This window comes from Gymnogyps californianus, chromosome 24 (genome assembly GCF_018139145.2).
Source record: "Gymnogyps californianus isolate 813 chromosome 24, ASM1813914v2, whole genome shotgun sequence".
Classification (NCBI taxonomy): Eukaryota; Metazoa; Chordata; class Aves; order Accipitriformes; family Cathartidae; genus Gymnogyps; species Gymnogyps californianus.
In genome coordinates, this window is record NC_059494.1 from 4,402,874 (window position 1) to 4,416,327 (window position 13,454).

Consider the following 13,454-nt stretch of genomic DNA (forward strand, 5'->3'; position numbering starts at 1 on the left):
GGGCGGCCGTAGGCGGCGGGAGGCGGGGGCTCGCCATGAGGTACAACGAGCGGGAGCTGCTGTCCCTGGCCCGGCAGCCCGCCGAGAAGGCGGCCGAGATCTTGATGCGGGTGCCCAAGAAGGGGAGCGGTGAGGAGGGGCTGGGGGGGCGCGGGGAGGAGGCTGGTGGAGGTGTAGGGTAGGACCGGGGGTAACTGGAGGGCCGGGACTGGAGTTGCTGGGGGACAGGGCTAGAGGGGGACTGGTGGAGAGGGACTGGGAGAACTGGGCGCCCTGGGGGGCAGGACTGGTGGTACTGGAGAGTCAGGACTGGGAAACTGGGATTAGGACCAGGGCAGCGCTGGGAGTACTGGGAGGGGGGTTAGGACTGGGTGTATTGGGTGGGCAGGACTGGGGGTATTGGGAGGCATGACTGGGAACAGACTGGGAGGACTGGTGTGTAGGACTGGGAAGCATGAGCAGTGGCATCTAGTCCAGGGGGTACCGGGTCGGGGGCTGGAGCGGAGGGATGGGGTGCGGCTGGGGACAGCGGGGCTGGTAGGGGCCGCGAGGGACCGGGGGATCGGAGGAAGAGGCTCTTTCCCAAAATCTCCCAGCGAATTTCCTCGCAAGCCAGCACTGGAGTACGAGCATTAAAGAAACTCGCTCCCTTCTCCCGGGCCTTTCCTCCCCCCGAGAACTTGCAGCGTTCTCGTGGACTTTGTCCCCCAGAGGTGACGTCTGTGCTGACAGCCCCCGGCAGGGACTCCCCCGGGATTTGGGGCACTCCCTGGGGGTGGCTGAGGTCCCGTCGGCCGGGCGGCCGCATCCTGTGCCTGTCAGTGACGCGGTGCCGTGGGCTCTCTCTGCCCAGAAGCCACTCGAGAAGGTGCAGAGTGACTTTCGTCACCCTGTGGCTGCAGTTCAGCCGAGGGCAGCCCGGCGGGGTCGGTGCAGAGGGTGCCCTTCCCGAGCGGGTTGGGTGTCGCGAGCTCCTCTGGGACCAAAAGTCTGAACTGTAGGGGAGCTTTTGAATCGGCGCCGTGCTGGGTGCTGGCAGGGGTGGAAGGGGCTTCCCTCTGCCCCCCTGTGCCGGCTGGCTCGGCCCTTCGGCCCACCTCAACGCTCCTTTTCTTTGCAGTGTTAAAGAAACGCCTGGTGAAGCTTGTTGTCAACTTTCTCTTTTACTTCCGGACAGACGAAGCGGAGGTATGGAATCTGCTTTTTTGTTGTTGTTTGTTTTCCTCCCTCTCTCTTCTTTTTCTGTGAATTGATTGCGTGGGCTTTGTAAAACGGTACGCTAACAGGCTGCCAGAGCCAGGTCAGAGCGCCCACGTTTCCTTTTCCATCAGCTCAGCGAAAACTCGCAGGGGTGAGAAGCAGCACTGCCATCTAAGCACACCCAGGTGCTTCTCCTGCGAGCTTGGAACAAATCTTTTAAGCATAACCATTGCCCCAAAACTGGAAAAGGTGGAGTCTGGAATGTATGTTTGTAGGACTGTGCCTTATCATGCCAAACTGTGAGCGGAAGCTTATATTTTGCTCTCCCGGGAAAAGAGTTAGCATTGTTTCTTCTTTTTTATGCCAGGAATTTTACTTGCGTACAATGCTCACTGTTACTGGGAAACTTTTGCAGCCATACCCTGTCAACATTGTTATTTTGGGCATGCAGAAGCCCTGCTTGGGTCTAGAAAAAAAGAAATGAGGGACGGGACCTTTGGGTTCTGTTTCTGGCTTTGCCACTGCTGAGATTTGGTGATTTTTAATGAATCCCTTGATAACTGTTGCTAAAGGTTCTATGTTGGAAAATCAATATAAAAGCAATCTTAATAATGTGCGTGAAGAAAGATGCTGCGTGCGTGCTGGTGCTACAAACAGCAGAACTGGAAAGCTTTTAGTGGCATTTTTAGACTTAGTCCATCATAAATATTTTACCCTGATAATAGCTGAGCTCCTGTTTTCAGAAATACCCTTTTCTCCTTTCTGCCGAAGTGCAGTCGCTGATCGCTGCTTCACTGGAGCTGCAGTCGCAGCTCCCTGGGTGCGGCCGAGACGCTGAGCGCTCGCTCTGGCACGTGTCTGGGTGTAGACTCAGCTGCGGCTCCCGCGCTGGTGTAGGACGAGGCTCTGAGGACACGGCACGTCTCCTTCGCTGTCTCCTTCGCTGCCACCCAGTGCTGCTCTGCTCTCTTTTCTGCTGGTTGTTTGTAAGCGGTTTTGTGCGTTGTGATGGAGGGGAGGTGATGTTCTTGGATGGATCAAAAATAGTTCAGCAGGTAGGGGGAGGGTGCTACTGTAAAACCGTTGTGCCAGAAATACGTAGTAAACCAGGTTTTTCAGTATCTTCCCTGCTGCCTTATTTGCCTCTCGCATTTTGTTTAGCTTGGACAAAAGAATCCGCTTGTGGGTTGCTTTTGTTTATGGCTTGTATCACCCTTTGGTTCTCCTGTCCTTGCTCGGTGTGCGCTGGCGAGCAAATAGTACCTACCGCTTGTCTGTTTATCCTGAGCTGTTCTAGTTCATCAACACGCTGTTCTTAACTGCTTGCGAGGCTTCAGGACTGCCCTTACGAAGTACAATGTGAGTTGTTCTGTGTGTCATGGTAAATATTTCATGTTCGTTGGATTTACTGAGCAAGGAAGTAAACTTCTTCGCTGTCTTCGCATCACAAAAACAAATGCTAAAGCCCAGACTGAATCTGAGCAAGCAGAAATGTTTAACACCTAATTAATGTATGCAAAGTGTTACAGGTAAGACTAGCACCATGAAGCATGTCAGCAGACACAAAAAGGTCGATTAAAAGAATGTGGACCATTCGTGCAATTAGACTGAATTACTTTTAAAAGTAGCACCAGGTTATGAAAACTTGCTTAAAAGGCACTAGGCAAACTCTGTGGGTTCAGACCGCTGTCGCGCTGGTGAACAACGTGCGTTAAACCCTCTCTCCGGGTCTTTTCCAGCCCATTGGAGCTCTGCTGCTGGAGCACTGCAGGATCACCAAAGAGGAGGAGAACGTCTTCTCAATCAGTGAGTTCTGCGTATGCATTCCCTTTGCGTTTCCTTTATGGCAAATAGTGCTACGTAAAAAGAAATGTTTTGCTGCTTAGTTCCTGCTTTTCCCTCTGTTTCTCTGGTAACAGCGGGGTTAGTGCTCCTCAGCCCTCCTCCTCCTCCTCAGCGGGGTTACTGCTCCTCAGCCCTCCTCCTCCTCCTCAGCGGGTTACTGCTCCTCAGCCCTCCTCCTCCTCCTCAGCGGGGTTAGTGCTCCTCAGCCCTCCTCCTCCTCCTCAGCGGGGTTACTGCTCCTCAGCCCTCCTCCCCGTCCGCTGCCAGTTGTTACTCTGGCGTTGCCGTGCCCCATCCCGAGGACAGCGGCATTTCGTTGCTGGCTGAAACAGTCTGTGTGGTTTGCACAGCTGCGCGTGAGGAGAGAAGCAGTGACAACAGACGGACCACAGCTTAGTGCTCGTGCAAATCCCTCTCTAGGAGGGTTTGGTATTGACAGATTGCTGCTTCTGTGCTATTGCATTTTATCAAAAAAAAAGTGAGCCTCAGATAAACCATCTGTCGGGCTAATCTAGCACCAGTCCTCCCGCCACGCTGTTTGTCCTTGTGTTGATAGCCGTGGCTCCAGCTGGCTCGTGGTGTGTCGTCCTTTGTAAGCAGCCTTTCATCCAACAACTAATCATTGTGCGAGAGGTATGTGGTGAAAATAACAGGATGTTTCTCCAAGGCCATCCCCATATCTTTTGGCCTGGTTGTCGGGCACAGCTGCTTTTCTGTGCAGAGCCTTGTCTCCTCTTTTAGCCGGGAGAGGTGGTGTTCTCGCTGTCTCCAAAGGACCCTCAAACAGCCTGAAGATACTGATCTCTCTAAGCACCACGCTCTGAATTTCTGGGGCTTTAGGACTATCAAGAGCTCTGGTGAATGAGGATTCCTGAGGAAAATGTTAAAACCGATGCCAGTTGGTATCAGGTTGTGTCCCCGCACGCAGCCCTGAGGGGTTTAGATGCAGTCTGACCCCGTTATTTCTCAGCAGCAGCCTAGATCTCTGTGGATTGTGTACTAAAGAGCAGAGCTCTGGGGACAGTGTAATTAATTAGATGTCCTGATTCTGTCTTGGTGAAGAACTGGAGTTGCGTGGGGACTCGCTTTCCACTGTGCACTGTACCAAACTCCCAAACGCCTCGAGCAAAGACAGGTCAGTGCCTTCTCCGAGAGCAATTTAACTCCTCAGATGGCTGCCCTTTGCATATATCAAAATCACTTCCTCGGGGCCGTTTTCCACTGTGTTTACTAAATCTCTGGTGACTGTCTGCAAGGAGGCTCAGGGAGTTTCAGTCCCAAATCTGGCCATGGTGGTCAGTTCGGTTCCGAGCTGTCGCTCTCAGTTTGAGAAGTTGCTCTTTCCTCTCCGAAGACTTCAGCTGCCGTAAGCTGACAAACGCTGTAGGCAGCTGCTCCAGGCCAGCCGGGAGCCACCCAGAGTAAGGGAGAGGGGACAGAGGCCTGGGTTACCAGCTTGTTCCCAGATCATCTTCGTTGAACAGAGATGCTAATTGTGGCCTGGCAGAGCCTGGCTGTTGCTGGGGAGGGAGACAGTGGAGCGCAGGCAGCTCTGCCAGGACCTCCCTTAAGCCTTTTCCTTATCCCTGGCAGGTTTCATTGAGGAGCCGGAGAGGAAATATTGCTTCGAATGTGACAGTGAAGAGCAGTGTCAGGAGTGGATTGAGGCACTCAAGCGAGCCAGGTAGGCTAAGCCGCTAGCGCGAGGTCTGCGTTGTGCGCTCTGTGCTGTTTGTTTTCTGGGATCAGCTTGTGGTGAACCCCGGGAGGAAAGCAGTCATCTCCTCCCAAGCAAGCTTCCCTTCAGCTCTAAATAGCATCTGAAACTTCTCCACATCCTTTTCTGCTCAGCCTGCCACATGGTCTGTTCCTGTCTTTCTTACAGCTATGAGTTCATGAGGAGGAGCTTGATTTTCTACCGGAATGAGATCCAGAAAATGACAGGGAAGGTGAGTCCCTTGAAGTCGCCTTGTCAGGTGGCGACCGATGGGTTTGGGCTGGAGCAGGGGCTCGTGATCTTGGGTGTTGCTGCCAGCTGTCCTGCACAAGGCTGTTTGCTGCCGTGTGTATGAAAGAGATCCCGTAGTAAGCCAGTTCCTGAAGCCATGGTCTCAACAGCCAGACTTGAGAGTCTTCCTCTGCCGAGCAGCCTGCGTTGCCGTGCTCAGCTCCGACCCTCGTACGCGTGCTCTTCCAGTGGCAGAGTGGCCCGAGGTTTGTAGCTGGACGGGCCTGGTCTGGGCTAGCCTGGACTCCCGCCGGTTCTCTGGAAGAGTTCACAGGCAGCCCTGGCACGATCAGACCGTACGTGGGTTGAGGTGCTGCTCACACCCCGCCGGGCTCCTCGGAGCATCCCTGCTCGAGGTGACGGAGGTGGCTGCTGCTCACCCGTGCACTCCTGTGCCAGCGTGGACTGAATACAGCCCACGAACCTTGGTTTTCTGCTGTGTCCTCCCCAAGGGCTGCTTGACTTTCTGCACCAGAAACAGCAGCCAGGCGCTGGACTGGGGTAAATCCAGCACAGAACTGGAATCGGTGCCCAGCCCAGCCCCGGACTGCAGGCTGGTTGAGGGACAGGCCTGCTGGCCTCCCCCCTTGTCTGCATCTCACTGGCGCCTTCCCTGTGCTCTTGCTGCAGGACCCCCTGGAGCAGTATGGGATCTCCGAGGAAGCCCGCTTCCAGCTGGGAACACGCAAGCAATAATCCCCTCGCCTGGGCTGAACTGGCTTCTGGCCCCGGGCTTGCCCCAGAGGGTCACCCCCAAGCCCCCCCCCGGGACGAACAGCAGCAGTTCCCCACAGCAGTGACCAAGTGACTTTTTAATTTATTAGCCAAATAATTTTGTATGATTTTTTTAAAGGGAATTCATTGCACGTTCCTACTTGCCCCAGCCGTGGAGGCAGCCAGTCTTAACTGCTCCCTGCAGACTGTGCCCTTGAGCTGCCACCACGCTGCTGCGGCGGTGGGTGGGAGTAAAACCACCCTGGCTCCTAGGGAGAGCAGAGGCAGCAGGGACTGGACAGAGCTCCCGGCACCCGCTGTCTTCTGGCGCGGGCGTGCAGCCCTCTGGCCTGGAGCTTCTGGGGCAGGCCCTGAGCCAGCTCTGGCCCTCCTCTTCCTCCCTCTCCTGCAGGGAGCTGCTCAGCTTTTCTGGCTCAGGGTCTTCCTGCAGTCTCCAAGGGAGCCATTGAGGGTTGTTCATCCCCTTGCTGTAAGAGGATGCTCCAACTGATCGCATGCCTGTGCTTGCAGGGTTAACCCCGTCATGCCCTCTCCTGTTCATTGCAAAGCCATTTCGGTTGCTGAGACCTGCTAGCAGAGCCTGATGGCCAAGCTGTTGAGCAAGGAGGAGTGGGAAGGCTTCCATTAACGCGGGGAGAGCACACCCACAGCTCCAGCTGACAGGGAGGGGGCATCCGCTCCCCTGTGTCAAGGCAGCAGTGTCTGCGCAGCCACTAGCACCTGCCTCTTGGGGTTGTTTTCTTCTTTTCCCTTTTCTGGGCACGTGGTGCTAATTCCTAGAGGCTTGGTGAAGCCCACACTACAGACCATTAGAACATTCTCACAAATGCGTTAGAGAACAAAGCTGCAAAGCGCAAGGGAGCGGAGACAGGGCTGAGAGATCTGCGTCGTGATCCAGCTGAGAGATCTGCGTCGTGATCCTGCCTCCCTCGGCAAAGCTGCGCAGTTATTCAGCTTCGCAGAGAGGAAAGCCAGATGGAGAGGTTTGTAAAGACAGGAACTGCTCCACTTTGGCTGGATGTCTGAGCTTCAGGGCATGCAGAAGTTAAGCCTAGGGAGCATCTGACAGCCGGGCATTAACCCTTCATTCGCTGAGCCCTTGCTGCAGCTTTTCTCCCCTTTGCGAGTGTCCAAAGGGAAAGACCAGAAAACTGTGCCAAGGTCACAGTGAGCTGCCAGGGAACAAGGGCTGCCTTCCCTGGGGCTCCTGTAATGAAGAGATAAGCATGAAGGAACAACGTCTCTCCTGGAGGCTCTGCACCTTCAGCCACGGCGCCAGCTGTGTGAAGGAAGGCTGCACAGAGATGAGGGACGGAAAGACGCTCCCCGTGCCTGCACCCAGGGCTTCAGGAGACCCAGTCGCCTGACTCCCGCGGCAGCAGAGGACGTAGCCGGCTGCAGCAGCTTCCCTGGAACTAGACCAGGAAAAACCCCAGGAAAGGCCCCTGGGAAGGTGCCAGGTAACATTGTCAGGCAGTTGATGACAGAAGGACCTGGACTCACCGCTGGGGCAGGTAAATGCAGCACTAGGGCTTGGCCTGAGCCTTGGGGGTTTGCGGCTCCGGGCTTTGTCCCAGCAGGAAGGCTGCTCTGCAGCTAACCGGTACGTGGTAGGCGAGGTGGGGTAGAGCAGCCTGTGCCGTGATCTGGGCTTGAAGGGAAGTTTTGGGTCTCTTCCTCTTTGGCTGGGAGTTAATGCAGAAACAAGAGCCCATATTGCAAGCTTTAGTGGCCTGGCCTTCCCTCTTTACCTCATGCTGCTGGGTGCCAGGAGAGTGGCAGATGTCACTGATGCTTTATTTTTAACCTCAAAGCCAAGATTTTTCCTTTCCCTCCCCAGATACTCCCTTTCCCTTCAATCCTTCCACGTGCTTGCTCCAGAAATTACCAAACCAAGCAGAGGGGGAGCTGTCCTGCGTAATACGCTGAGGGCATGACAGGGTGGAAGCAGAAAATAGGGCGGTTTTGAAAGCAGATGGCAACTCTAGTGGAAGCAGCAATGAGGGATTAAAAGCAGGAACATACGAGAGCTTGTGCTTTAGGGAATTAGTGTCCTCAGGTGACTTTAAAGTGCATTTTAATCCTGAGAAGCCTACTCTGCTTTACCTCGGTGCAGGGGCATGTTCCTGACGTGCTGGTGGGGTACGCAGCAGCTTTACTTACTGTGAAAAAGGGACTCGTCTGTCTGGTCGCTCGAGAGAGGACGGACAGACGGACGTGCTCCGGGCTCGGTGGCGGGATAACCAGAGCTGCGCTGCAGCCGCCATTTCCTCTGCTGTAGCGCGGGCCGAGCAGAGCAGACGTGGGCTCCCCCAGCGCAGGTGTCGCAGCTCTCCGGCTTCGGCGTTGGCTTACCAGCAGCGAACGCTTGCACAGCCCCTGCCAGCCGCTTTCAGAGGCAGAACGTCCACGTCCAAACTCAGCTCCCCAGGGTTCAGCATTAGTGAATTCTTCAATATGCAAAGTCAACCCGTGTATAAACAAAACCCCGGGAATTCTGCCAACGTTCAGTCATTTCTAGCAAACAAAATCCTAGTGCTACAGCGAGGCTCAGAGTTTCTGCCAGCCACCTTCAGTAGCTAACAGTGCTCAACCGTGTGCCTTCCTGGACTATCGCTAGCGTCCTCTCTTTACAGTCCTTTCCGAAGGTAGAGCTGACACCCACCATCTTCACTGTACATAAAATGGGCATTTTATTTAGATGTTATGGGGAACAGTTGGGCAAGCGAGAGATAATCCCAACCCTTATTTAAGAGGCAACAATGACATTTCTTAACTGAATGTAAGACAAATGCTGTGAAGAGTTACATGGGCCAGCGGCAGGCCCAGTAACTTACTTAGATCAACTTCTAGAATAGCGTAGGACACTGGGTTCGGTTTCAGGAGTAAGGGAAGATGGTACTTTTAAACACTTTGAGATCTGCATCAACTGCTGGTGATCTACAGACGATTGTTCATTTTTCATACTCTGGTCACTATGCTTTTTGTATTTCAGTGGCCTATTCCAGTGAGCACTCTGTACAGGCTTCCTGAAAGCGTACTGAAGCCATTTATCTGTTGTACAGCAAACATTTCCAATAAAAACTTGTTTTAATCTTTGTGGCAGTCAGAGCTGTTCTAAGAAACCAAAACCTTCGCTGGGGAGGGGTGGCTGTAGCGAGCTCAGGGTCCAGCGCAGCCCCGGAGGGACCGGGCATCTCACCCGACCGCCAGCAGCTCCGTGCCTCGGCACCGCGCTAGAGGAGGCATCGTCGCAGCAGGGATCGCCGATGGCGGAGCAGCAGCTGCAGGAGCTGCAGCAGAGCCAGCGCTTCCAGTCCCGTGAGAAGGAGCGGTGTGGTAGTTGGAGGGAAGGCGCCTGCTCAGGAGCCAGCTGCGGATGGCTCCGCAACGCGATTTTGAGAGGCTTTTTGCTAACGGAGCCGAGCGCTTGGCAGTAGCTGGAGCGACAAACATTTAGGAAGATGAGCTGGGTCAGACTGCTGCCGCAACCTGTTTCCAACACCTAAAAACCTATCCAGAGCCACGAGCTGTGCAAGCATTCGGTGAAGCAGGGCCTTCATCTCATTTTAAGAATTCTACAGCGCATTGGCTTAGAAAGCGTTACGGCCATCGCTTCCAAAGTTTCAATACATCGCCTGGCTGATTTCAGTTTTATTATACTGGTGAAATTACTGGCGAAAAGGGTAAATAGGAACTGTCACTAGGGTGGGTGTGCAATGGCACTAGCGTGCTAAAGCCCGAGAGCTTAACTGTCCTCAGCTCTGCCAGAGCTAAACGCACTGCCTCATTGAGGACGCGGGGGAGAGAAGCGGGACCCCGTCCCTGCCTGCGCCGACCGCTGCCACCAGATAAAGCTGCGGTCCAGAACATCTCGTTTCCTTGGCGGACGCCGAGTGCCGTCCCCTGCTGACGCCGGTCCTGCTGAAGCAGTGAAACTCCACAACAGTACGGTGTATTAAAATACATACACTTTAATATAAAGACAAAACTTCAAAGCATTGTTTCAATTACAAATCAAGGTAAAGACACAAGAAATTAAGTGGAGGGAGGGGAGAAAAAACTAACTCTTACATTGTGGAGAATTAGAAAGGCAGGGTGGAAATATATATATTATACATACATATATACACACCAGAAGAATTCACGCTACTTCTATGGAAGAATGAAAGGAATGACAGGACAACTTACCGGTATTAAAAAAAAAAAAACCAACCAAAAAAAAAGATAAATTAGGGGAAGTTTGAATTTTAAATAATTCAGTTTAATAGGCTAAATTATATAAACTAATTCCTATTCACTAGGAAACATCCCATATCACTGTTCTAAGAAAATGGGTTTTTTAAAAAAAATCCATTGAAAAATGGATTTTTATTAGTAGTTAAAAGTTTACTAATCAATTCCTGAGCAACAGCAACCTCATAATCTACTGCTTTCCCCATCAAAGTCCCACTCAGCGAGGGCAGGCTCTCACTCCTAAAAAGTTTAAGTAGAACAGAGACCTAAAAAGTTGGTTTTTAATTTGAAATTGATCGCTTAAAAGATTAATAGGTTAAAAAAGCCAAGCAGGATGGATCAACCCATTCCACCTTTTCCTCATTAACTCCAGAGACAAGATCTTTCTAAAGAATTATTTGACTGCACCAGAAAAGCAACCAGATGTACCTTGAAAAAACCAAAGGATCACAAACTTGAGAACTTCAGGGTTAGCATCGTAAAACTTTGAATTTTAAGACGTGATTTTGTTTTTAAACTATAAAAACTTAAGAAACCTCTTCAGAAAGAGGGTCGCAAACAGCAAATACACTGGAGAAGTATTTCCCATTTTTTTTTGTCTCGGGTTTAAACCCTGAAGTTCACAATAATAGCATCTTTTATTGCAATATTCAGTCTAAATAGATATTCATATATTTATAATGCATAAGGATAAATAAAATATGGCACAACAACATTTTTAAAACTGGTAATCCATCTTTTAGTGAAAACCTGATATGCAAGCTACGGAAATGTTGGAGCAAAAAAAGGAGGGAAAAATCTTTAACAGCCATAAAACTTCAAATACTCGTACACTGACTACGCATCTGTGCTTCCACAAAATCCAATTCTTGTGATTTTTCCTCAGTGCTGCAAAGATAGTTCACAAAAACACTGTCTAGTTTCTTCTCCCCAAACTGTGATTTTAAAATACGTTACTGTTGGTTTGCAGTCCACTGTACAACATCCATTCCTTAACTGAAGAAATCATCGTTTGGAGCTCCCAATGCTTAATCCTCTTTATGCTTTTGGCTTGGGCAAAACATCAAAAGCAGAATTTTTCAAGACAGCCACCTGTGTGAGTTGGGATAACTCCCTCCAAGAAAAAATACATCAATAATCTCCAGGTTCCCATACCCTGTATTAAAAGGACTGATTTCAACACAGAAAGCAAATGGGTTATACATAGGACTTGATCAACCAAAGCCGCCTTACGTCGGCACTAGGACAGAACTACCAAGTCCCAACGAACGGCTCTTCTGCGAGCAGCACCTGTGATGGGCACCAGCCGGCTCTGGCAAGGGATGGCAACCCCGGGCTGGGGAAGCGCGTGTTTGTTACTAGTGCTCGGAGGTGATTAGCACCAACTCCAGATCCGGCTGAGGAAGGAAGGGCCATGGGAAAGTCTGAGCCGGGAGGGGAGTCATGATCAGCAGCTTGAAAACAAGCTCCCAGGGCTGGAAGTCTCCTCTTCCAGCAATGCGGCAAAAACCTTGAGCGGGGCAGGGAACGGCAGGCTGCCAGAGCAGCCTTTTGTGATGTAGAGGCCCAGTCCTGCAAACCTGCCCTGTCTGCAGGGCTGGACGTGGACACGTGCTTTGTTCTGCAGAGCCATCCTGCTGCCTACAGCGACACCGCTGTTGGGGAACACCTCGTGCCAGTGAGGCCCTGCTGCAGGAGCATCACGAGGGCACAGGTACCCCAGGTCCTCATGCGAGGGCCACTGATGTATCCACTGGAGTCACAAAGAGATGGGCTCTCTGAATAAACTCGGAGGAGATGAAAGCGCATGCTGGCCCTCAAACCGCTCACAGTGACTCTGTGTCCCACAAAAAACAATCACCTGAACAAGAGCCAAGTCTACCCCGCTGCAGATACCAGCTCTGCATCCACTGATGCTCTCCCCTGCCATGCAATCACTCAGCCTCTCCTCTGCTTGGACTCTCTTCCAAGCGGAAAAATAATGGGTGGGGGGAGCAGATGCTGCTTTCTAAATACACAATCCTAGCAAGAATCAAACCACACAGGTCCCCAGAGGCGACCCCAAGCTGCCTGTCTGTGGCCTCGTTACTCCAGAATAAAAGACCTTCTCCTGGAAGGGGAAGCCCAGCAGTACGGGAAGATACAGCCTCCTCTGCAGGGAAGGCGGGGATGAGACAGAACCTGATCACCACAGGGAGTAAATCCACCATGGTGTAGAGCACCTGACCTGGAAACGCTGTGGTAGCCCCACTGCGTTCGGTATGAACGTGTGCTGCAATAAAAGCAGGCGAGGCAGATCTGGCTTACACCCATCTCCTTCCCGCTCACACTCCTCCCATTTATTTTCTGAGGCAAAGTGACTATCCCAGATACGTCTGTACAGAGAATCACAGAATCATAGAATAGTTTGGGTTGGAAGGGACCTTTAAAGGTCATCTAGTCCAACCCCCGAAGAAGGAGGTTGAAGAAGTGTCACCGACACCTCTCAGAAGGAAACTCTTGTCCCCAGCAGGGTGAAGGCAGGCACCTACCCGCACACGCAGCCACACGCCCGACCACGCTGCACTGAGCCACGCAGTCAACCCCGACCAGCCACGATGGCCAAGCAGCCCTGAAGCAATGCTCCATTTTGAAACGTTATTCCAATGCAATGGAAGAGCTTATCAAGCCTGAAACCTATCTGCTCAGCAGATTTCAAATGAAGAAGCTACTTGCTCAGGTATTAGGTTCGACTAAAGAAAGAAGAAAGCTACTCCACACTTTGGGATTAAGTAACTGAGCGTGACAAACAGTTGGGTGAGTTTCAGGCTGAGGAGTGTCAAGTGCTGGGGATTTGAAAGCTCTTGATTCACAAAACCAGTGACTAGTAGATCCCTTCACGATCAAGTGATGCAACCTTCCTGCCTGGGGTACTTCAGCGACCGTAGGTGCAATCACAGATTCAGACCGTACAAGCTCACCTTCATCCCCACATGCCCATCCTGCCAGCGAGTCCTGGCACAGGGGGAATTCAGGCTTCACAACCCCCGCTGAGCCTACACCCAGAGCCAAGCCAAACCCCAGCCAACAGCCGGGTGAGCACAAACTGTGCACTAAAAGATAAAGCAGCTATCACCACTAGGAAGGAACGAAACGAGATGGAAGCACAAGAAAATATTTCTACATTTGTCTGGCCAAGGAGACATGAGTTCCTGCTATTAGAAGAAACTAGTCGGAGACGGTGCTCTGTCTCTAAATGTCACGTACATCTAGGATGCGCTGCACTCCCTGTGGTTGGCAGCTTCCCCAAAAAGCAGCTTCCCCCCTCGCCTCTCTCCCGTTGCGTCCACAACCTGAACTAAGAGAGGTGAAGATGCTTCCCATCATTATGGTTGTCCAGACCGAACCACACCTCCTCTATAGGGAACAGCCTCGTTTGCACCAAAACAAG

At 52.1% G+C, this 13,454-nt stretch overlaps 1 protein-coding gene across 1 annotated transcript; it reads left to right on the top strand.

Moving 5' to 3' along the window:
* The first annotated feature begins 35 nt into the window (after positions 1-35).
* Positions 36-8,886, top strand: PLEKHJ1 (pleckstrin homology domain containing J1). Its single transcript, XM_050910664.1, has 6 exons — positions 36-129; positions 1,121-1,188; positions 2,940-3,006; positions 4,639-4,729; positions 4,931-4,994; positions 5,684-8,886. The coding sequence occupies exons 1-6, from the start codon at positions 36-38 to the stop codon at positions 5,747-5,749; spliced, it is 450 nt and encodes a 149-aa protein (XP_050766621.1). The 3' UTR covers positions 5,750-8,886.
* Positions 8,887-13,454: the final 4,568 nt, after the last annotated feature.

Excerpts from the sequence above, each read along its gene's own strand:
- PLEKHJ1 (XM_050910664.1), top strand. The coding sequence starts at position 36 with ATGAGGTACAACGAGCGGGAGCTGCTGTCCCTGGCCCGGCAGCCCGCC. Across the intron at positions 3,007-4,638 it reads GGAGAACGTCTTCTCAATCA|GTTTCATTGAGGAGCCGGAG; the intron begins GTGAGTTCTGCG and ends TATCCCTGGCAG. Across the intron at positions 4,995-5,683 it reads TCCAGAAAATGACAGGGAAG|GACCCCCTGGAGCAGTATGG; the intron begins GTGAGTCCCTTG and ends CTCTTGCTGCAG.